Consider the following 25,734-nt stretch of genomic DNA (forward strand, 5'->3'; position numbering starts at 1 on the left):
GGTGGGGGGAGAGGAAGAAAGAGAGAGAAATGCTCAAAAAAGATTCATCTAGTAATGAAGGGGAAGACATTAATTAGAGATTTGCCTCAGACTACAGTTAGTGGTACTATTTAAAAAAACAAACCAAACCTGTTGCCGTCGAATTGTTGCTGACTCATAGCGACCCTATAGCACAGAGTAGAACTGGCCCATCGGGTTTCTAAGGCAGTAATCTTTTACAGAAGCAGACTGCCACATCTTTCTCCTGTAGAGTAGCTGGTGGGTTCGAACCACTGGCCTTTCGGTTAGCAGCCGAGTACTTAACCACTGTGTCACGAGGGCTCCTTAGCAGTGCCATTAAGTTGTCTGTCTCTAGTTTATTCTTTTTTTTTTTGCTTTAGACATTTTTATTTGACTGTGATAGGCCACAATCAGAGTTCTATCTAATTTCACTGGTACTACATTTCAGAGCCACAGTTGTTGAGAAGTATAAAATCTACTGGGTGAAGATTCCTGGTCCTGTAATTTCACAACCAAACGCACTACCCTTTACGACACCTAAAACTACGATAGTACCTTTGTCAACGTTACCACCAGACTCGCATTTAACCAAACCCGTAAGTAACATTTTTATGGTTTCACCAAATGCAATCTGAGATAACAGCTTCATTGGAAATTGTGGTTGAATGTTTAGGGGAAGTGCTTAGAGAAGCAGCCTTACTGGCTTGTGGTAGCAAGTTTTGGGGTTTTCTCTAGGGAATCTGGAAGCCTTCATTGCAGTGTTGTGACTTCTAGGTTAGAATAAAGGAAATGCAAGATCCTGCTGGTTCAAGGCGTAGTTATTAGATTTACATGGCATCTATCCTAGCAGTGAATGTGTTTTTACTTGAAAATAAATCTGATGAAGCAATGAACTTCTTTTTCAAACACAATCAAGTATCAAACATGGAGAGGCAACTTAAGCTAAGTTTAGACAAGATTTGGAGGAGAATCTTGAGATGGTTAGATCTTATTTCATTAAGACCAGTGAGTACTGGAGAATTTGATGTGCTGGACCATAGAGAATGTCTTGCAAGTTTATCAACTAGAATTTCGTTTAGGCCTTCAATTCAAAAGAATTACTATGGAATAAACATACTTTTGAAAGGGTAATGCATACTGGAAACATTAGGAAGAAGGGTTTTACTGAAGGTAATTCTGATAAATTAGACTTCTTAATTCAAAAGTGGTTATAGTGAAAAATGTCTTGAAACAAATTATTATAGTAGAAAGAAAGAACTTGGACCAGAATCCTGACTTGTCCACTTTCTGTTTGACTCTGGACAAACTACTTAAATTCTTAACATCTCAGTTTCTTCACTTATAAAATGAGAAATAATATTTAGCTTTTACATTGTATCACTGTGAGAATTAAACAAAATGATGAGTCTAAGCTCTCTAACTGTGCCTTATACTTAATAGATACTGAGTAAATTATTAGTTTCTTTTCTTCCCTTTCTTGCCCTTTTCTGCACCTCTGTTTACATAGAGAGGACTAAGTAAAACACCATGTCCCTGTTGAATGTCTTACTTTGTTTTCCTTCTCTATCTTGTAGTTGGTGGCCTTTCTGCTTGATGACATCACTACGAATGTTGCATTTTTTGCTTGACCACACAATTAGATTATTTGTACTAGTCTGCAGCTTAGTCTTAATGCTTATTTATTTGAAAGCTGCTTTAGGGGAATAAACATCCAGATTGGACCCAAATTTCCTAGTAGTAATCTGTTGATAGTACTTTTTTCTTTCCATAAACCACCAAAAACCAAACCCATTGCCATTGAGTCGACTCATAGCGACCCTATAGTACAGCGTAGAACTGCCCCATAGGGTTTCCAAGGAGCACCCAGTGGATTCAAACTGCCAGTCTTTTGGTTAGCAGCCACAGCTCTTAACCCCTATGCCACCAGGGTTTCCTGTCTTTCCATATATTCACATAAAAGGCATTAGCTCTTGTTGGAGTTTGTGTTATGTCTCTGCAGCCAAGTTTATAGTCCCTAATTATAGGGTAGTTTATTCACAGTCATAGGATTCTAACATTTTTAGAGCTAGAAGAGACCTCAGGGTCTATTTTGTTTAGTTCTCCTGTTGTATATATAGCTGAAGGTAAAGGGGCCCTGAGAGAATAAGTCCTTTGAAAAAAGTGACAGAGTAAACTCTGAGGACAGCAGGGATCAAAACCCAAGTTCCTAGTGGCTTGTTCTTTCCACCCAACTATGATTTCTCTTTAAATTCCCATTAAATCTAATTAGATAAAGATTAATATTCAGCCCTCTTCTGAAATGTATTGTCGTAGTCCATTCTAACTAGGTCATTGCTCATTTGCTCTGTCAAAGAATTCTTCCTATTTGCCATTCTCAGAAGCTCTGTATTAAATCACTGTAGATTATTGCTTGTTTTTTCCCCAAGTTGTTATTATTTGGAATGGTGGTATATATTGGGGGAGCCATTTTTATTATATTAGTATCAAATTTGAACCTGAACACCAGAAGCAGAGTCCTGAATCTAAATACTCTATAAAAACTTGCCAAGAATTTGCTTGTTTGTTTGCCTTTTAATATTCCATCTCTGAAAACCAAAGACTGCCAACGTGTATTGTCCCTAAGGAGTTTAAAAAAAAATTTATCAGAAACTTTGCTTCAAAACAGAATTATTCCAAAATACTTTGGGTATCAAAGGGGACGTTAATACTCTCGCACAACTGCAGTCAAACTAGCATTGTGCTTTCCAAATTTTAATTAAAATTAATGAAGGTTAAAAGTTCACAGCCTAATTACTGTTCTGATCATTTCTAATTCGGGTTGTCTTTTGCCCCTTCATTGGAATCTTTCTGGAAAGGTATTTTTGTTAAAACCCAGACTTCAGGGTAGGAGCTCTTCTATCATTGGACAATGAACTGCTTGCTTGATAATTAAGATTTTTTTCTCCCCCATAATTTTTCTAGTTTAGTGCTTCAGCCTGCGGGAACAAGAAATTCTGTATCAGGAGTCCTTTGAACTGTGACCCAGAGAAGGAACGTGCCTGCGTCTTTTTGTCCTTCACGCGAGATGGCCAATCGGTGATGGTTGAAATGAGCGGTCCCAGTAAAGGCTATTTATCCTTCGCACTGTCTCATGATCGATGGATGGTTTGTATCTCTTACTACATAAGTGGTAGTGAAAGGAGAACCACTGGAGTGAGTTCTAATTAATGCTAGATTAGCTCTTTGTTCCAGAGGCAAGCTATCATAGGTTAAGAAGGGTAAGGCTGGAGAAACTTAGAGCAGATTCTGAGTTAAACAGTTTTGAGTGCTTTATGATTTTAACAGTTGAGCAATTATATACATTTAAGAACAGGCTTCCCTAAGGAAACTTAAGAAAAATAATTTTATTTCCAGTGGGTTTTCCTATCTATCTATCTACATATAGGTGTGTTTGTATATGTATGTATCTATAGATATCGATATACAGCAAAAAAAAAGCCCAAACCCATTGCTGTTGAGTTGATTCTGACTCATGGAGACCCCATGTGTTACAAAGTAGAACTGCTCCATAGAGTTTTCTTGATAGTAATTTTTATGGAAGTTGATTGCCAGGTCTTTCTGCCATGGCACCACCAGGTACATTCAAACCACTAACTTTTAGGTTAGCCGTTGAGTGCAAAGTATACCACCCAGGGACCTCCACACACACACATCTTTGTGATAAAGCAGGAAGTGCAATGAACAACTTGCTCTGCATAAAATCCCATGTTGTTTGTAATGCTTTTTAAACCAATTTTGCTTACTCAGGTGGTCAGCAACAAAACCTTATGTTGCTGCTCTTGGTATCCTCATTTTGGTAGCCATCTATACATTTCTCAAACAGAACTAAACCTTGTGTGTCCAGAAAAAAATGTATCACTTGCCGGAGACTCCTTTGTGAGATCTACAGAAAGCCCCTAATCCTAGCTGTCCCTGGTGGTGCCGAATGGATTAAATGACTCTGTAGGTGGCAGCCTTGTGCTGTGGTGTGGAAGAGCAGAGTGCTGCATAAACACCCTGATTTTGCAGGCGAAGGAAGAAGAGTATTGTGGACAGGACATGTGCAAGTCCTGTTCAAGCAGAGTTGGCAGTGGGATGTATTGTGGCGGGATGACCACAAATTATCCAGATAAAGTCCCTTGTTTCCGTATTAACAGAGGGCAAGAAGTCATTTCTCAAATGTTTCCTTCCTGTCACAATTTAAACCCAATACCACTTCTTTGTTGTTAGTTGCCGTCAAGTCGATTCCTACTCGTGATGACCTTGTATGTGCAGAGTAGAACTGCTCCGTAGGGCTTTCAAGGCTGTGACCTTTTGGAAGCCGATCGCTAGGCCTGTCTTCTGAGGTGCCTCTGAAAGGGTTTGAACCTCCAACTTTTCCGCTAGCAGTTGAGCACTTAACCATTTGCATCACCCAGGGACCTCATCATATTTCAAAAAGGAAAGGCTCCTTCCTAAGGAACTGATGCTTTCCCTAAAAATGCGCTCTGATCGTACTAGTTCTGGCACACTGGTTTCTAGTGTTACAGGAAGCCAGACGTGACTTTGTTTAGAGGGATGATTTTTCAGTATGTGTCTATGATCTACATATTTTGTTGTTGTTACAGAACACACTTGCTATCCTATTTTATTAAAAGCAGGATATATCTTTATAAGGTACAAGATATGTTGTGTTTTTAAAAATAACACATAAGTAAGTATGGATCTTTCCCCTTGAAAATTGCTTCTATGAGAAATTTTACACTTGCTCAAATGATCCTACAGTTGCTCAAAGCATTTTCCCCACCTGTCTTTTGCAGTTGCTTTCAGACCTAATAGCACATTCTTTTGGGTGTTTTCAGAGCTGGCAGAAATGAGTCAAGTTCGGTACATAAGGTGGATAATCAGGCGGAGTAATGTTATTTTTTGGTTAAAAATGAAAGGTGACTGACTATAAGGCCATAAGGAAAGGTGGTGGTAGCGCTTAGTGTGTGAATGTGGTGAAACCGGCTACGAAGGAAATTTGGAAAATGAGTCCGACAAAGTTTTAACAATGGTGCCGTTGATGGAAAACGTGTATAGATACAGTCAGTCTCTGAGATACACCGCTCATTTAGATGCGTGATCTAGTCACAAATTTCCTTTTACTGGTCACATAAAATCTGTAAGCAAGAGGTAAAGGCACTAGTATCGCATTGAGTGTAGTGATGAGTAGTCCACAGGTAGACCAGTTATTTCTGTTCTAAGTTGTAGGCATAGGGTGGCACAAAAGCACTTACCTCTAATTTCCAGAAAATATTTATCTTGCTTAAAAACCCTGTCTGTGTCTGACTGAGACCAGGCAAACCCTAACAGTCATGGTCCCTGGACCCTTTGATAGCACAGGATTGGAACCATTCCCAAAACCAACTCTACAGACAGGGATTGGCCTGGACTATTTTTTTTTATAAGATAGACAACGATGCTGGTGAGGAGTGAGCTTCTTGGGTCAAGTAGACATTTGAGAATATGCGGCCAATTCCTGTCTGGTGGGGAGATGAGAAGGCAGAGGGGGACAGGAGCTGACTGAATGGACACAGGGAATACAGGGTGGAGAGAGGGAGTGTGCTGTCTCATTAAGAGGAGAGCAGCTAGGGGTACACAGCAGGGTGTGTATAACTTTTTGTATGAGAGACTGACTTGATTTGTAAACTTTCACCTAAAGCACAATAAATAAATTAAAAATAAAAAAACTCTATCTGTTTCTAGTCTAGTATTCATCAAAAATGTTTATAAGAGACTTAATTATGCAGGTGCAGTTGATTTACAGAGCAATCCTATTTAAGGATTAAAATCATCTGTACACCTGTTTGCTTAAATGGAGGGAAATGAATCATCCTTAAAATGTATTATTAAAGTGATTATTTCTATTTTGGGTTGTTGTTTTTAAATTTGGTAGGGTATTTTTATGACCTGCTATTTCTTGATTTAAGTATTGAAGCTATCTGATGTTATGAATACTGACCAGATTACCTGAATTATGCCTTTTATCAATTTGATTTGTAAAGTAATGATAGCAACTGTTTTGGTATTAGACTTCGGCACTAAAACGGATCGAAAAGTATAATTTTCCATATTTTTGATAACACTGATTCGCTAATATCTGAATTTCAACTGGCTTTCAAATTCCCTATCTCAGGTATTAAATGATATAAAGTATTTTAAGTGTAGAAGTTAATTGTGTGTTAGTTTCCATTCTCCTCCTTCCCCTGCCCTGTATCATTTTGCTCTGTTCATAATCTCTCAGTGCCTGAATTGTAGGATACATGGAAACCCTGGTGGCATAGTTAAGAGCTACAGCTGCTAACCAAGAGGTCGGCAGTTTGAATTCACCAGGTGCTCCTTGGAAACTCTATGGGGCAGTTCTCCTCTTTCCGATAGGGTGGTTATGAATTGGAATCGACTCAATGGCAGTGGGTCTGGTCTGGGTCTGAGACCAGTCCTGACTTCTCTTAGGTTCTGGATAACACAAATGACATGTATAACACTGAATCTATTGTTTTTTCTCTTAAATTTTGTGTGTGTGTGTGTCTGTTCCCCTTCTTGGTGATTAACCACTATAATAAAAGGGCAGCTACCTTTATTGATTTCTTGTGTCTTGTCAGGTACTGTTTAGGCAATTTATAGAATAGCTCACTTATTGCTGCTGCCATCTTCTCCGACATTGTCTGCCTCCACTTTTGTGACTTAGATTCCTCCCTTTTTTTTACCTCTCAGGTCCTTCTCCCTCCCACCTACCCTCAAATTTTTCTTTTAGAAAGCTTCAAATCTACGTAGAAGTTGATAGAATAGTACAGTGAACATCTGTAAGCCCTTCGTCTAGATTTGCCACTTTACCTCTCTCTCTGTATATGTATATATACATAATATCAATTGATATTTGTGGTGTGTATACGCACATATTTTTTCTCTGAATTATTTGAAAGTAGGTTGTAGATACCACATTTCATCCCTAAATTTTTCATCACGTGTCTCCTAAGAGGAAACCCTGGTGGCATAGTGGTTAAGAGCTACAGCTGCTAACCAAAGGGTCAGCAGTTTGAATCCTCCAGGCGCTCCTTGGAAACTCTATGGGGCAGTTCTACTCTGTCCTATAGGGTTGCTATGAGTCGGAATTGACTGGATGGCACTGGGGTTTTTCGGTTTGTCTCCTAAGAACAAGGGCATTCTCTTACTGTTACTACAATGTCTCTATCACAGTGAGAAAATTTAAAAATGATAGATATAATAATTATATGGAATATTCACTCCATAGTCTGGTTTCCCAAATTGTCCCAGTAAAGTCCTTTGTAGCTGTTACTGTTTAAAATTCTGATCCATGATCTAGTCAGTTATCACTTGTTGCATTTATTTGTCATATCTCTTTGGTCTCCTTTAATGTAGACAGTTACCCTACCTTTTTTCTTGATTGTTTTTCATAGGCCAATTGTTTTGTTGAATGCCCACGATTTGTACAATAGATTCAGGATAAGATTTTCTGCCACAAATACTACTTAAGGAGTGTTTCCTTCTCACTGTGTCGCATCAAAAGGTGCACAATGTCGAATCGTTCCATTGTTGGTGATACTAGGTTTGATCACTGGTGTTTGTCAGATTTCTCCATTGTGAAAGCAATTTTTCTCTTTGTAATAAGTAATCTGTTGGGTGATACTTTGAGGCTGTATGAATATTCTGTCCCCAATAATCTTTTATCAGAAGATTGTATTGTTTATTGATGATCCTCACCTGAATCCGTTATTATATTTGTGGTTGTAAAGTGATGATTTTCTAATTTATTAGCTGGCGTTATTTTTAAAAGAAGAGCTTTCTTTTCTCTGCACCCCTCCTTCCCTTTTGGAGTCACACTGTGTACTAATGGATTCCTTTTATCCATTGTGTCATAGTCCATTACCATCATTCTTTCTTATGCCTTTAGTACTAAGCTTGGGGCCATTTTAAACAGCAAGATCATCTACAAAAAGTACAAAACTTCAAAAAACATGGCACTAGATAGACCAAGAAAGGGTCACTTGTATACAGTATGAGAGCTGTAATCAGAAGACAGATTATCGCTTTGTTTGACCTCAGCTGGGAACTTGTGCATTGGGCAACTGAATTTTTTTGTCTCTTTGTGCGTGTCCGCAAATAACAACGATTGCACTCTGAGTATTGATTTTGGGGTACAGGTAGTTTTAGCAAGCAGGTGAATTCACAAATACGGAATCCATGAATACTGAGGATCAACTGCACTTTTTTTTTTATTGTGCTTTAGATGAAGGTTTACAGAACAAATTAGGTGCTCATTAAGTAATTAATACACATATCGTTTTGTGACATTGGTTGTTAACCCTTTGACGTATCAACTCTCTCCCCTTCTTGACCTTGGGTTCCCCATTCGTCCAACGTTCCTGTCCCGTCTTGTCTTCTCGTCCTTGCCCCTGGGCGTCCGTGCCCATTTAATCTCATATACATGGTTGACCTACACGTATTATTGTTTGTTTTTTGGGCCTGTTTGATTTTTGGCTCAACAGTGAACCTCAGGAGTAACTTCAGTTCTGAGTTAAAAAGGTGTTCGGGGGCCTTGATTCTATCTTTAATGCACTTCTTTGATTTCTTATCTCTTTCTTCCCTTTATTGGCTCCTTCCTGGACTGCTGCAGCAACCTCCTCATTAGTCTTCCAACCTTCATGATATCCTCTTTATTTCATCCTTCTCACAGTCACTGGAGCTCTCTTCCCAGGCCACTAAAGAATTTGCCTTAATCCTGTCTTCAGAAACCTTAGGGGAAACTTCAGTAGCTATAGACAAATGTTGCGTTTCCTTAGCACGGTTTTCAAAACTCTTCAAAGTCTTGGGAAAAGCTGTTGGAATTTCCAGCCTTAAAGCTCTCTCTATACCCTGTATATGTTTTAGTTAACTGAACTACCTGTTTCCTAAAATGTTCATATCCTTTGCATTTCTGTGTCTTTGGTTCTGGCAGTTCCTTAGCTTGTAAAAGCTTCATCTCAATCTCAGCTCCATGTTATTGTTGTTGTTAGGTGCTGTCGAGTCAGTTCTAACTCATAACTACCCTGTGTACAACAGAATGAAACGCTGCCCAGTCCTGAACCATCCTTACAATTGTTATGCTTGAGCCCATTGTTGTAGCCACCATGTCAATCCATCCTGTTGAGGGTCTTCCTCTTTTTCGCTGACCCTCTATTTTATGAAACGTGGTTTACTTCTCCAGGGACTGGTTCCTCCTGACATGTCCAGAGTACGTGAGACGAAGTCTCACCATACTTGCTTCTAATGAATGTTCTGGCTGTACTTCTTCCAAGACCGATTTGTTCGTTCTTCTGGCAGTCCATGATACATTCAGTATTCTTCACCAACACAATTCCAAGGCACCGATTCTTCTTTGGTCTTCCTTCTTCATTGTTCGGCTTTCACATGTATATGAGGTGATTGAAAACACCATGGCTCAGGTCATGTGCATCTGAGTCCTTAAAGTGACATCTTTGTTTTTTAACACTTAAAAGAGGTCTTTTGCATCAGATTTGCCCAATGCAATATGTCATTCTGATTTCTTGACTGCTGCTTCCATGGGCCCAAGCTAAATGAAATTGTTGACAACTTCAGTCTTTTCTCCGTTTATCATGATGTGGCTTATTGGTCCAGTTGTGAAGATTTTTGTTTTGTTTGTGTTGAGGTGTAATCCATACTGAAGGCTGTAGTCTTTGATCTTTATCAGTAAGTGTTTTAAGTTCTCTTCACTTTCAGCAAGCAAGGTTAAGTCATCTGGATATTTAAAAAAAACAAAAAAAACCAAACCTGTTGCCGTCGAGTCAATTCCGACTCATAGTGACCCTATAGGACCGAGTAGAACTGCCCCATAGAGTTTCTAAGGAGCTCCTGATGGATTCAAACTGCCGACCTTTTGGTTAGGAGCCATAGCACTTAACAACTACGCCACCAAGGTTTCCCATCTGGATATAGCAGGCTGTTAATGAGTCTTCTTCCAATCCTGATGCCCTGTTCTTCATATAGTCCAGCTTCTCAGATTATTTGCTCAGCATACAGATTGAATAAGTATGGTGAAAGGATACAACCTTGATGCACACCTTTTCTGACTTTAAACCACACAGTATCCCTTGTTCTGTTTGAAGGGCTGCCTCTTGATCTATGTACTGGTTCCTCACGAGGATAATTAAGTGTTCTGGAATTCCCATTCTTCGCAGTGTTATCCATAATTTGTTATGATCCACACGGTCGAATGCCCTTGCCTAGTCAATAAAACACAGGTAAACATCTTTCTGGTATTCTCAGCTTTCAGCCAGGATCCATCTGACATCGGCAGTGATATCCCTGGTTCCACCTCCTCTTCTGAATCTGGCTTGAATTTCTGGCAGTTCCCTGTTGATGTATTGCTGCAGTGGCTTTTGGATGATTGCCACCAAAATTTTACTTTTGTGTGATATTAATGATATTGTTCAGTAGTTTTCGCAATGGGCCATAGTTTGTCAGCTCCTGGTTTAAATTATGGCTAATCTAAATTTCTTATCTTGAGTTGGGCTATTCTGACTTGAATATAAGCTGTGTAACAGTGAATAATTCCTTTGCTAAGATTATGCCCTTTAGAGTTCTCAAAAGTGGAACTGTCTTAAATAAATTTGATTCTGAACATACAGAAACATGTTAGAATTTCCTATTGGTATTTATAGCGAAATTTATTATAACTGGATGTGAATCTTGTTTAAGGAGTTCAGTGGCTCGAGTGCATAAAAGATCTTTTTGTTTAGCTGTTGTATAGTCTATGGAGAACAATTTAGAATAAGTGAAAGAACCAGAATTATAGACAGTAACTGAAAATCTAGATTACTCATTTGTATCATCACCTAAACGCACTTTGAAGTTGTAGTCTGCCCTCTGATAATCACTTTAAATAATATTATCTAGCTTTTAGAGCAAAGGAATATTGGAGACTGATAGATGAGAATGAGACCACCAACAACAAGAACCTCTTGCACTCAGACGTTTTGCTCTCAATTTTGCAATATTAAATCTATTCTGTGTGTATGATTTGCAGTAATGTTTGTTGATAGTGTCTTCCATCTTAAAAGTTACCAAAAAATATTCAATACAATGCAGTGTATTCATAGTCATTAAAATATGTAGGACATAGATATTTATTCACAGATATCTGAAACAATGTTCATGGTAAGTTAAGTGAAAAAAAGGTAGCAAAATTGTATATTTTTCCATTTCAGGAGGAAAAAAATACATATGAATAACAAGTCGACCTGGATATACACCAAAGCATTAATAGTGGCGTTCAGTTGATGATGGGTTTTTGGTTGGGCATATATGTCTATTTTAGGTGCCCTGGTGGTGTAGTGGTTAAGTGATCGGCTGCTAACCGAAAGGTTGGCAGTTTGAGTCCACCAGCCACTTCACGGGAGAAAGATGTGGCAGTCTGCTTCCGTAAAGATTACAACGTTGGACACCCTATGGGGCAGTTCTAATCTGTCCTGCAGGGTTGCTATGAGTTGGAATTGACTTGATGGCAATAGATTTGGTTTGTTTGGGTTTTATGTTTATGTCTATTTTAATACATTTTTTTACAACTGAAATTGTATTGCTTTTTATATTAAAATCAAATAATTTTGATTTAATAAATTACATAGCCAGTTCTCTAGAATTTATAGTGCAATCTAAGATTGAGCCAGGACATTATTTTTAAAAAGCGCCAGATAATATTTGACTTTATTAGGGTTTTTTTTTTTAAGGACCAGAAAAATGTTGAAAGTCCTTTAAACTTTCTAATTTACAAATATCTTTCAGGGTGATGATGATGCGTATCTGTGCATTCACAACGATCAGACTGTGCACATACAGGCTTCTGGTTTGACTGGACGAAGTCACCCTGTGATGGACTCTGGGGTAGGCGTCAACATTTTGGAGATCTCCTTTCCGCTGGCCCATCTTCTGGCTTTGTGGCTGACATCAGCTTGGCTCTGTTGCAAGATAGCCTCAAACCACCACAGTTAGCAGCAGAGCCCGAGTACAGACCTGGCAGCAGGATTCCTCTTTCATAATAATTTATGATTTTTTTCTCATAAATGACTCGGGAGAAACTTTTCTTCTCTTCAGAAGGAAGACAAGTTTCTTTTGTAGGAAAATACGAATTCTTGCTTGTGTCATTTAAATCCTTTTTGTTATATCTTATACAAGAGTATTTTATTGTTCGCTGTCTTAGTTATCTAGTGCTGTTATAATAGAAATAGCACAAGTGGATGGCTTTAACAAACAGAAGTTTATTTTTTCACAGTTTAGGAGGCTAGAAGTCAGAATTCAGGGTGCTGGCTCTAGGAGAAGGCTTTCTCTCTTGACTCTGGAGGAAGGTCCTTGTCTCTTCTGAGCTTCTGCTCCAGGGCAGTCTCCGTGTAGTTTGGCATGTGTCTTCCCCCATCTCTGCTTCCTAGCTTGCTCATTTAATTTTTTCTATATCTCAAAAAGAGAGTGACTCAAGATACATCCTACACTAATGCTGCCTCATTAACATAACAAAGACAACCCATTCCCAAATGGAATTATAACCACAGACTTAGAGGTTAGCATTTACAGCATGTATTTTGGGGCGGGGGGGTGGACACAATTCAATCCACAGCATTTGCTAAGGTGGGCAAGGCATCAACCCCTTTTCTGAAGCTTACAGACACGCTTTTTAAGAAAAGGCTTATGGTAGTGACAGAAAAAATTTCTTGATTAGAGAGACAGAGGACCATATATGGTAAAGTCTAGTTCAGTACCTTGGGTAGTCATCTTAAGTGCCCTTGTTGGCATCCATACCAAAGGTAGCCTATTTTTGGTAGAGAAATATCTTTTTCACTTGGCAATTGACAAGCAAATGAGTTCTGACCCGGAAGTACCTGTTACTTAATGACATGTTATATTCTGTGTATAGCTCTTCCGTGGGGTTGACCCACACAGCTGAGCTGGAACTTCTACCCAGTTGCATGTTGGATTTTTGGCCACTAGGGTACTACTAAGGACACCCTGGTGGCACAGTGAGTTTGGTGTTTTTTTTTTTTTTAGGGTATTACTTGCTAAGTTATTTCTTCAATAACTTAGCTAGTGGCAAGATGGAGTTAATGCTTCTGCCAAAGTTTCTAACCTGGGTAAAGGAATTGCGGGATTCTGATTCAAAGTAAAAATAATTTTCTTGCCAAGTAGGAGAAAGACAAATAAACCGGGAGAACATGTATCTTGTACTCTTCAAAGAGGAAGTGAAAAAACAATGGAACTACAGATAAAACCTGCACACAATCTTAGAGAAAGGAAATTGAACAAGTTAGGATTTTGAACATATCTTATTTTTAGCAAATCTTTGGAAAGTGCTGAGAAGACTCATTGTGTGTGTTTGTAGGGTTCTCTTGAGGATATGGCTTGGAGGTTGGTGGATGGTGTTATGCAGTGTTCTTTCAGAAGAAACATTAGCCTTCCTGATTTTAAGAATAGATTTGATCTAAACACAAGCTACTACATATTTATAGCAGATGGTGCAGCTGATGATGGTAAGTATATTGGTAAAAACCATCTTTTCAAATTTTTATTCTCTCCCCCTTCCTCCCTCCCTTCTTTTGGAGAGATCTACTGTAATTGCTTATTTTTAAAATACACACTTGTAGATAAAGAGTTATTAAGACCCTTTTCCATTTTACTTGAAAATTTGACTTTTGGTTAACTTTTTAGCTCTATTTCCCAGGGAACTAGATAAAGGTAAAGTGTCAACTATGTTATAAGGCAACATTATAATAATTATGACCCCTTTTGAGTGACAACCCAGCTGCACCTGAACCCAAGGCCAGCCTCATCTCCAAGAGACCAAAGAAAGACTCCAGAACCAGCGATCATGACATATAGTTTATCCAGGAAGCTTACTTACAGGGCGGCAACTGGACCAGATTAGTACTCCACAACCACCTAGCCAGGGACACAAGCTTATATATCGTTCCAGCTGGGGCGGAGGCTCACTGTTTTTCTCCCATGTCCTTGGGCAGTCAGTGTTCCCAGGGACTTCACATCTAGGCCCAGATATTTTCCTTCCTGTTGCAAAGGCCTTCCTCGGCCTTGGCCGCTGGCCCAGTCATGCCACTTCCAGCATTATACCTTAGCCTGAGTCCATCCCAAATTCATCCCCAGCATGCTCTAGGAAAGAGCAAAGCTGATTCCATTAGGAGGGGATGCATATAGCTGTATAACATTACCGTACACCCCTGATTGGCAAACTGCATTTGGACTAGAAGATCTGTAATTGCCTGGTAGGAAGTCATATCTCTGGGCTCTCCTGAATGCAGTAACTTGGGGAATGTCCCTTCAATGGCCCCTAGAAATGATGCTTTTAGGATTGTTGTAAGAGATACTATTTTCTGTGGGGCAGCCTGCTTGATATGAGTCTCATCTCCTTAGACCTGAGCTGCTTCCTGGGAGGTGAGGAGAGGGTAGAGAGAATACCTCCTGGGTATCTGATTAAACTACTACAAGACCTCTCATTGAAGAAGAATGCCTCAGTCTGAAAATGTGCTGCCAAAGCGAGCGTTAATATGTTCTCACTCTGCCCTGCTGACATGCTGTGTTTCCTATCCCATATCCTTCTACATGGACTTGATGCCAAGTACAACCTACAGTAGTTTTATGAGTCTACCCTAGTGGTAATTACAACACATATTAATAGGAATAATTAGGCTGTAAGGTTTTGGCTAATGATGTTTTGAATATCTGTAGAAAATGACAGTGTAGTATTTAGTGACTTATCTCTCTGGAGACTATACTGCTCAAAATTTTGAGAATATAACCTAATTTGATAATGGCGAGGGGCCTGTAAGGTCATGGGATAGGGTAAGGGAAGAGGAATAGCAGGAAATGTGGTGCAGACAAGGTTGTGAAAAGCTTTGAATATTCTATCCTGTGGTTTAGATTTTATACTGTAGGTAAAGTGGAGCCTCAGAAAGTTTTGAAACAGGATAAAATATCTACTCAGTATTAGAGAAAACTCAGGAACATTTGTAGATTAGTTGTAGGTGATTGTGTAGTTACCTTAGCAAATCATGTGTTCTTAATTTGCACCGGCAACAGAAAATAGGGCTTGAAAATAATTTCAAGGTTAAGGGGTGATAATGGATAGAAATTAATCAGTGCTTACTGAGTGCCAATCACCAGCTAAGCATTTAGGTAGATCTTTCACTGTTATCTTCATAAAAATATAATTGTTGTTGTTGTTGGTTGTTGTTGAATCGATTCTGACTCGTGGTGACCCCACGTGTGCAGAGAACTGCTCCGTAGGGTTTTCAAAGCTGTGACTTTTTGGAAGTAGATAGCCAGGCCTGCCTTCTGAGGCGCCTCTGGGTGGGTTGAAACCATCAAACTTTCGGCTAGTATTTGAGCGCCACCCAGAGAATCCGAAACCAAATTAGATGCATACTATTCTCCCTGTTCTATCAATGAAGAAACTGAGACTTAGAGAGAGGTTAATTTGCCCAGACAAGTAAATGGTAGATTTGGAATTTGGACACAAACTGATTGACCTCAGAGCCTGAGTATTATTCAATATTTTAGTATATGCAAAACCCAGGAAATTAATTTTTTTATTGTGTGTGTATATATACATATATATACCATTTTGCCATTTCAACATTCTTTACATGTATACTTCAATGATATTAATTATATTCATCATGTTGTATAACCATCGCCATTAATGGCAGCTCGGTCACCCCCAAGAAAATTAATTTTTAATGGGGAAAAGATCTAAAAATAAAAATGGATCCCCCACCAGGGTGCCCTTTTGTGGGTAATACATGTGGGAAAAAAAAGGAAACAGAGTCCTAGTGGCACCATAGTTAAGCTCACAGCTGCAAGTGAAAAGATCAGTGATTCAAACGTACCTGTGATTCCACAGGAGAAAAGAACTGGCAGTCGGCTCCGGTTAAGATTACAGCCTGAGAGGTCCTATGGGGCAGTTCCCCTCTGAGCTGGAATTGACTTGACGTCACACAACAACAACAAAATGTGTGAAAAGCAGAGCATTATTTTATGCCCCCTACTCTGCCCATTTTGAACTGGACAATCATATAGTCTACTATGCTGGGAATGACAACTCGAAGAGGAATGGTGTTGCATTCATCATCACAAAGAACGTTTCAAGATCTATTCTGAAGTACAGCGCTGTCAGTGATAGGATAATATCCATGCGCCTACAAGGAAGACCAGTTAATATGACTATTATTCAAATTTACACACCAACCACTAGGGCCAAAGATGAAGAAATAGAAGATTTTTATCAGCTGCTACAGCCTGAAATTGATCAAACATGCAATCAAGATGCATTGATAATTACTGGCGATTTGAATGTGAAAGTTGGAAACAAGAAGGATCAGTAGTTGGAAAATATGGCCTTGGTGATAGAAACAATGCCAGACATCGAATGATAGAATTTTGCAAGACCAACAACTTCTTCATTGCAAATGACTTCTTTCACCAGCATAAACAGCGACTATACACATGGACCTCGCCAGATGGAACACACAAAAATCAAATTGACTACATCTGTGGAAAGAGACGATGGAAAAGCTCAGTATCAGTAAGAACAAGGCCAGGGGCCGACTGTGGAACAGACCATCAATTGCTCATATGCAAGTTCAAACTGAAACTGAAGAAAATCAAAGCAAATCCACGAGAGCCAAAATATGACCTTGAGTATATCCCACCTGAATTTAGAGACCATCTGAAGAATAGATTTGACGCACTGAACACTAGTGACCACAGACCAGATGAGTTGTGGAATAACATCAAGGACATCATCCATGAAGAAAGCAAGAGGTCACTGAAAAGACGGGAAAGAAAGAAAAGACCAAGATGGATGTCAGAGGAGACTCTGAAACTTGCTCTTGAGCGTCGAGCAGCTAAAGCAAAAGGAAGAATTGATGAAGTAAAAGAACTGAACAGAAGATTTCAAAGGGCCTCTCGAGAAGAAAAAATAAAGTATTAAAATGACATGTGCAAAGAGCTGGAGATGGAAAACCAAAAGGGAAGAACACTCTCAGCGTTTCTCAAGCTGAAAGAATTGAAGAAAAAAATTCAAGCCTCAAGTTGCAATAGTGAAGGATTCCATGGGGAAAATAATAAATGATGCAGGAAGCATCCGAAGAAGATGGAAGGAATACACAGAGTCATTATACCAAAAAGAATTAGTCAATATTCAACCATTTCAAGAGGTAGCATATGATCAGGAACCGATGGTACTGAAGGAAGAAGTCCAAGCTGCGAAAAACAAGGCTCCAGGAATTGATGGAATATCAATTGAGATGTTTCAACAAACAGATGCAGCGCTGGAGGTGCTCGCTCGTCTATGCCAAGAATATGGAAGACAGCTTCCTGGCCAATTGACTGAAAGAGATTCATATTTATATCTATTCCCAAGAAAGGTGATCCAACTGAATGTGGAAATTATAGAACAATATCAATACCACACACAAGCAAAATTCTGCTGAAGATCATTCAAAAATGGCTGCAGCAGTATATGGACAGGGAACTGCCAGAAATTCAGGCTGGTTTCAGAAGAGGACGTGGAACCAGGGATATCATTGCTGATGTCAGATGGATCCTGGCTGAAAGCAGAGAATACCAGAAGGATGTTTACCTGTGTTTTATTGATTATGCAAAGGCATTCAACCGTGTGGATCATAACAAAGTATGGATAACACTGCGAAGAATGGGAATGCCAGAACACTTAATTGTGCTCATGAGGAACCTTTACATAGATCAAGAGGCAGTTGTTCAGACAGAACAAGGGGATACTGACTGGCTTAAAGTCAGGAAAGGTGTGCGTCAGGGTTGTATTCTTTCACCATAGCTATTTAAACTGTATGCTGAACAAATAATACGAGAAGCTGGACTATATGAAGAAGAACGGGGCATCAGGATTGGAGGAAGACTCATTAACAACCTGCGTTATGCAGATGACACAACCTTGCTTGCTGAAAATGAAGTGGACCTGAAGCACTTACTAATGAAGATCAAAGACCACAGCCTTCAGTATGGATTACACCTCAACATAAAAGAAAAATCCTCACAACTGGACCACTGAGCAACATCATGATAAACAGAGAAAAGATTGAAGTTGTCAAGGATTTCATTTTACTTGGATCCACAATCAACAGCCATGGAAGCAGCAGTCAAGAAATCAAAAGACGCATTGCATTGGGCAAATCTGCTGCAGAGGACCTCTTCAAGGCGTTGAAGAGCAAAGATGTCACCCTGAAGACTAAGGTGCGCCTGACCCAAGCCATGGTATTTTCAATCACATCATATGCATGTGAAAGCTGGACAATGAACAAGGAAGACCGAAGAAGAGTTGATGCCTTTGAATTGTGGTGTTGGTGAAGAATATTGAATATACCATGAACTGCTAAAAGAACAAACAAATCTGTCTTGGAAGAAGTGCGGCCAAGGTGCTCCTTAGAAGCAAGGATGGCGAGACTGTGTCTTACATACTTTGGCTATGTTGTCAGGAAGGATCAGTCCCTGGAGAAGGACATCATGCTTGGCAGAGTACAGGGTCAGCGTAAAAGTGGAAGACCCTCAACAAGGTGGATTGGCACAGTGGCTGCAACAGTGAGCTCAAGCATAACAATGATTGTAAGGATGGCGCAGGACCGAGCAGTGTTTCGTTCTGTTGTGTATAGGGTCGCTATGAGTCGGAACCGACTCAACGGCACCTAACAACAACAACAGCACTCTGCCCCCTGCTGGTGTTTTTGTGCGGAGGACATGGCAGGGAGGCTCTCTACCTTGCCTTTTGCAGTGCTTCTCAAAGTATGGTACACAGACACCCTGCTCACAGCCATCAGGAGTGAATGCTAAAAATGTGGATTCCGAGCTCCATCTCAGACTCACTGAACCTCTGTTGCTGTGCTTGGAATCTGCATAGTTTACAGGTCCCCGCGTTCTGTGCACTGTAGTTTGGTAACTCACCACGTTAGGACAGCATTCTCCCAACTAGGCAGACACTGAAGGTTACGGGGGTAAATATTAGAACTTTCTTTTCAGATTTACTTTATCTCATTTAAAAAACTTGTAATCTATTTTACAATATACAACGATACAGTAGTTCAGTGAAACCTGTGAGAGCTGGAACTTGATGGGACTGCTTTGTTTTTCTGGGTTTCGCAAGTTTTCCACCTTTGACAGAGTGCAGTCACCACTTTCCTGTCCCCGTCGATTTAGTGGGAGGTGTTTGAGCTTTCCTTCTCTGACAGGCTTCCACCAAGTTCTGATTTTCACAGATTTTACTGTACATGTTTACTAACCAAAAAATACATTGGGGGGAATTTGGACAATTTTAATCTGGTGGGCTACAAAGCAAAATAAAAACAAACCTGCAGAATACAGTTGCAGGGACTCCACTTTCAAATTCCTTCGAATTGGGAAATAAAGGAAAGTTACCGCATAAATCATCATCTCTCTATTATCTAATCACATATATGTGGACCATTTACAAGTTGGACTCTGCTTAAAATGTTGCATTTTTCAAAGCAATCATATAATCTCTGTAAGCTATAGAAATGTAAATATACTCAATTTCAGTAATGTCTCAAATACCTATTTCATGAATAAGAATCAACGTAAATCCAATCCCCAGAATGTGAAGATTAACCAAATCCCTGCTTTCCCACTTCTGAGTCATCTCTGACGCTAGCTGCCCATGTAACATTCCCTTATGTCTGCCCGTAGCCACCTGGAACTAGATCAGAGCTCACAAGCTAAAAGGACATTGTCCTTCAGATTGCCAAATACATGCCAGCTGCACACCTGGGAATACACACAATACCCTTCTGACCTTCTGGCTGCAAATTTTTTCTCCTGCTACCCCTTCAGGATGCCAGCTGCAAGCTTGGGGGTCTTCCCTGGGCTCCCTCACTTTCACCTGCTGGCTCCCGCTACTCCTTTGGGTTGAATAATTCACTGGAATGACTTGTAGAACTCACAGAAAGTACAATAAAATCTTTGAAAGCCGGAACCTCTGTAAGGTGCAAACTATCAGAGAAGGAAAACTCAAATATTTTCTACTAAAAGGAGTGATAGAAAAGTGGTAAGACTGCACCCTGTCAAAGGTGGACAACTTGGGATACCTGGAAAAACAAGGCAGTCCTGTCATGTTCCAGCTCTCACAGGTTTCACTGTACTAGTGATTACACATTTATTGTAGCAAAAGAATACAAATCAGGATCATAATAAGGAAGAGATGCATAGGCGAGATCTGGGAGAGTTCCCATTGTGGAGCTTCCATATTCCAAAGATGGCATATCACCCTCCCTTTGCCAACCAGGAAGCTCTTGGAGCCTCCAGGTTCAGGGTTTTTATTGGCTTCAGTACACAGTTATGATTGAGGCCTCGTTGCATATGCATGATAGAGTAAATCATGCCTCTTGAAGTTGGTTGATACTAGGCTACTAGGTGGTCTTTCTGTTCTGACCATCCTCTACTTATTAGCACACATCCTTAGGTGTGGCCTGGAGGTTTTAGATAATAAAGGCATTTTTCAGTTACTAAGGAAATTCCAAGGATTATCTCTCAGGAACCAAGAACAAAGGCCTTTTTTTTTTTTTTGTAAAGTAATTCCTTACTGCATACCTGTCTATTTTAAACCTTTTATAACCGTTGTTTTTCCCTCAGAATGCTGACATTGTCATGTGAAATGTTTAGCGTTTAAATTGATAGAACTCACTTAGGTGACTAAGTAATTTACAATTAGAAATTCTACCAATTTAGAGACCCTGTTATCACAAGACCTATTATTTTAACAATTCAGGAATATCATAGGTCAAATAATACCATGGAGCCTTGTGCTAAACACGGACTCAACCTCCCTTAATTTAGATGAGAACTTCAAAAATTATAGTGGAGCCATATAATGAAACTCCAGAATTTTACCGGGCTTCTGCTTTTTTTTTTTTTTTCTGCTTTAATGAAGGTGAAGTTCATGCTTAGTCCACGGCTCCACAGTCAAGAGTTTAAAAACAATTTTCTTCCAGCTTGTCTCTCAGGCTCCTTGGGAATGCAGACTGTTCTTCATTACCACCACTCTACAAATGCAGTATTTTAGGCTCATCAGTGTCTTTCTTGTCATTTTCAATAGTTTCTTTTTTGACGTTTTTGTAGCTCTTGACAGTTTATGATCTCTTTTTTTTTCTTGTCTGTTTCTTTCTTTATAAAACTCCTCTGGTTTCATGCTTTATTTCTGATCTTCTCTGTTATAACCAGCCATGGTATAATAATATTTACCATATGAATAACCAAGTATCCTACCACCATGTTTTAAATGGTCCATTTTTTCTCCACTGCTTCAAAAGCCTCTTTATTTTATACTCAAAATCTATCAGTAAATCCAACTCTTTCTATTCTGTTTCCGTGGATCTACTTGTCTATTTCTGTAATAGTTGAAACTATTATAGTTTTATAACAGGTTGTGAGGTTTGATGGAACATGTTTCCCCCACAGACCTTCCTTTTCGGGAATTCTTGGCTGTTTGTTGTATATGTGTTCTTCTAGATAAATAGAGAAATAGTTTGTCACATTCCATTAAAATTCCATTGGGGTTTTGATTGGAATTGCATTGAAATTTTAGATTAATTTGAGGGATCATTGACATCTTTGCAATAATGAGTCTGTCTGTCTAGGAACATATTGGGATATTCTATTTATTCACCTCCTCTGTGTGTATGTGTGTGTCTTTCTTTCAGTGAAATATTATGGGTTTCTCCATATGTTCATATTGTTGTCATTGTTATGTGCTGTCAAGTCGATTGTAACTCATAGCAACTCTATATGACAGAGTAGAACCACCCCATAGAGTTTCCTAAACTGTAATCTTTACAGGAGCAGGCCACCAGGTCTTTTCTCACGTGTAACTGCTGGTGGATTTGAACCACTGACCTTTTGGTTAGCAGTCAAATGCTTAACCATTGCACCCCAAGGGCTCCTATTATATGTTCATATAGGGCTTATATATTTTTGTTACTTTGTTCTTGGGTATTTTATAGTTTTTTAAAACAAACTATTGTCAATAGGATGTGTTTCTTACTTTTTTCTTGGTGGTGGTGTATAGAAAAGCGACTGATTTTTGCATGTTTACTTGGATTTAACTACCTAATTTTCCAGATGATTATCTTGAATTTTCTAGATAAATGTCGTATCTGGTACAAATCAGCATAGGCTAATAGTACTCATTTCTCTTTCTTGTCTCATTGCATTGTGTAGTTCTCCCAGGAAAATGTGGAATGGCAGTGGTAATATAACAGGTATTCTTGTATTGTTCCTTATTTTGATGGGAATACATTTGATATTCAATGTTAAGTGTTACGTTTGCTGTATTTTTCCGGGTGGATATCCTTTATTGTTTTGAGGAAATGTCCTTCTGTTCCTAACATTAAGAGTTTGTTATGCAGGTGTGTTAAATTTCATCAAATATCTTTTGGGTAGTGTGGGGTTTATAATTGACTTTACCCAAAGAATTTGATCTTTGTTTTTTGTTCTTGAGAGATAACGTCTAAAACCTTGGAGTTTTCTCAGTGGTCGGAGTCTTTATTGTCTGTGAGAGCTCCAGACCACACCTGAGTATTTATACTAATATGTGTACTCATGTTGGGTGGGGGTTGGCCGTGCCAGAAAGACCAACCACGTAATATCAGTTCCTCAAGGGAAAGGGGCTGGAGATTAAGTTAAATCACATGGGCAATGATGTAATCAATCTTCTGTAGTGAGGTGAGACTCCAGTAAAAGCTGTGAACACTGAATCTTCCTGGGCTTCCTGGTTGGTGATAGACATCAGTACATGAGGAAGGGTAGCACATCCTTTGGGACATGAACCCTACCTTACAAACCCTCTCAGACCTTACCCTATGTGTCTCTTCATTTGTATCCTTTTTGCTATAAATAAAATTGTAATCATAAGTATAGTACTTTCCTGAGTTTTGTGAGTTGTTCTAGTGAATTTTCAAGCCCCAGGGGATAATGGGAATCCCTGAATTTGTAGTTAGCAGGTCAGAAGGGAGGGGCCCCTGGAGCTTATGGCTGACATCTCAAGGGGGTAGTGGGAAACCTGAAATTCATAGTCAGCAGGTCAGAAGTGATGGTGTTATGGGGACTCCCAAGCTTGTGGCTGTGTCTAAAGTTTTGGGTAGACTTAGACAGTCTGGAGGATTGTGCCCTTTGCCTTGTGAGAGCTGACCTAGCTTGGGAGGTTAGGATTAGAGGAAAAAGTACTGCATTTGTAGTTGATAGCAGAAAGGGTATTTAAAGTGAGTTGGTGTCTGTCAGAGAAGGCACACATGAACACACAGAGAGAGATCTGCTACAGGCAACTATTGAGATGATATTTTGTAATTATTTTTATAATTTCTGAGTGGTGAACAATTCTCATACCTGGGATAAATCTTGCTTGGTCATGCTTTATTTTTAATACACAGCTGATTGGATTTTTTTAATTTTAAATATTTAAGCTTTTTCATCTATATCCATAAATAATTTTGGTTAATGGTTGTGGGACTGTATGTGTGTGTGCCTGTGTACATATGTGCACACACACATAACTAGTTTTGGTTTCACCATTATGCTAATCTCATAGAATGAACTTTAGAAGAGTTTAAATAAAATAAGAATTTTAATAGGTTTTTTTTTTTTTTTAATTGTGTGGCAGAACTCACCCAACAGTCTGAGCCTTTAGGAGTAGAAATATTTGACTACTTTAGAACTTTTTCTTTCATTGTTATTGCTCTCCAGGGTTACTGTTCTTCTTTGATAAATTTTTATAATTTGATATATTTTCAGAAATTATTTCATTTAGATTTTGAATTTTTTTTGACTGACTTAAAATTGTGTAGAGCATTTTCATATAATTTTAAAGACTGTCTTCTATATCAGCAGTTATATTACCCTTTTTATTCCTAACATTGCCTGTGGTATTTCCTTTTATCCTGTGGTCTGATTTGCCAAAAGCTCAGTGTCCTCCACCCAGACCCCATCCCCAGACCAAATTTCTGTTGGTTTAATATAGGATTCTAGATATAGGTGGTAGTTATTATCATTAAAAAACTTTTTATATGTATTTTCTTTTAAGAATCATATTTGAAATTTTCAGTGTTTCATGACCTTATCAACAAACAGTAACTATTTTGACATAACATTGCTTAATTGGTCTCTTGCCCAATACTAGTTCTTATATCACAACTTCTCCATTCTTAGTGCTTATTTTGATTCATTTCTTGTTTGGTGAAATTATTTAATTTTTTTTCAGAAAGGTCATGACCTCTCGTATAGGTATTTACATTGTCTTTGTATATGAACAACATCTCTCTTGATATTTATTAATTTTTTTATCACCTTAAAAATTTTGCTTCTTTGCTGTGCAGCTCCTCTCAATTCCTTCTCTCCTGAAGAAATTCTTCTTCTTTTCACTTTCAGGTCGAATTTATAAACATGCCCAGCAACCTTTGATTACATATGAAAAATACAATGTGGTGGATTACCCAAAGAACATAGGAGGGTCCCATTCTTTGCTCCTTCTGAAGGTTCATGGCAAGTTACATGTGGTATTATTACTCACTCTTTGGCATAAATTTACCTGATGACTCAATGCTGGTGGGATTAGGAATGGTGGTGGGTATAATTTAGCAGATGTTCATAAATCTTATATGCTTAAGCATTAAAATTTGCAGGGAGCTCTGACTATCTTAATGTCTTCGACTTTTTATTAAGAATGGAAGGTAGAACTAGTTAAGCGATTTTAACCCTGGCTCCAGTGGAGATTTTAAGACATCTGTAATTTTTTAAAAGTGCCCTAGGTAGATTCTAACATGCAGCAGGGTTGAGTATAACTGGGTTAATTAATTTAACTTATTAGGATGTCTTAATTATGCCATTTATTAAAACACATGTTAACAAAAGACAGTGGTCTGTGATTTTGACTGTCTAATTGTAAAAGTAGTTTGGTTTCAAGGATATAGTTTTATTATTGAAGAACTGATGAACATACCAGTATTTGAGAATATTCAAGGACATACTAAAAGATGAATGGAATTGAGTTGGAAAAGTGGTAGCTTAAAAAACAAGTCTCTGATCTGCTCTGGTCAGGTTCTACAGATTGACAGTTAAGTTCATTTGAAAACTATCCCAGCTTATTGTTAAAAAGATTTGAAAGTAGTGGAATAATGTGATATATACTATATTATTGTAAATTATTTGTATTTTGTGGGAACTTTACTTGTTTTGTATGTTTTCTTTATATTCTCCACAGTTATCTACTCTTAGAATTTTAATAAAATGCCGTCAAAGTTAAGCTTGAAAATAACATTACTGTTAATTTGCTTCTACTTATGTTGTTGGAGGCAGTTCAGTGGTAGAATTCTTGCCTTCCAAGCGGGAGATCTGGGTTCAATTCCCAACCACTGCTCCTCAAGCGTAGCCACCACTTGTCTATCAGGGGAAGCTTACATGTTGCTCTGATGCTGAACAGATTTCAGTAGAACTTCCAGACTAAGACACACTAGGAAGAAAGGACAGGTGATCTACTTCCAAAAATCAGCCAATGAAAACCCTGGTCACAAGGATTTGATCCTATTGTGCGTAGGGTCTCCATGAGTCAGGGACTTACTCGACAGCAGCTAACAGCTCCTTGTGTTG

General features: G+C 38.8%; 1 protein-coding gene across 1 annotated transcript in view; it reads left to right on the forward strand.

The window, feature by feature from the left end:
• FRRS1 (ferric chelate reductase 1) overlaps positions 1-25,734 on the forward strand; it is a 59,066-nt gene that overhangs the window by 22,486 nt on the left and 10,846 nt on the right. Inside the window, exons 5-9 of the mRNA XM_049880277.1 lie at positions 449-596; positions 2,962-3,144; positions 11,839-11,937; positions 13,424-13,571; positions 24,517-24,630. Coding sequence (XP_049736234.1) covers positions 449-596; positions 2,962-3,144; positions 11,839-11,937; positions 13,424-13,571; positions 24,517-24,630 — 692 coding nt within the window. The remainder of the gene's footprint in view (positions 1-448; positions 597-2,961; positions 3,145-11,838; positions 11,938-13,423; positions 13,572-24,516; positions 24,631-25,734) is intronic.

This window comes from Elephas maximus, chromosome 3 (genome assembly GCF_024166365.1).
Source record: "Elephas maximus indicus isolate mEleMax1 chromosome 3, mEleMax1 primary haplotype, whole genome shotgun sequence".
Classification (NCBI taxonomy): Eukaryota; Metazoa; Chordata; class Mammalia; order Proboscidea; family Elephantidae; genus Elephas; species Elephas maximus.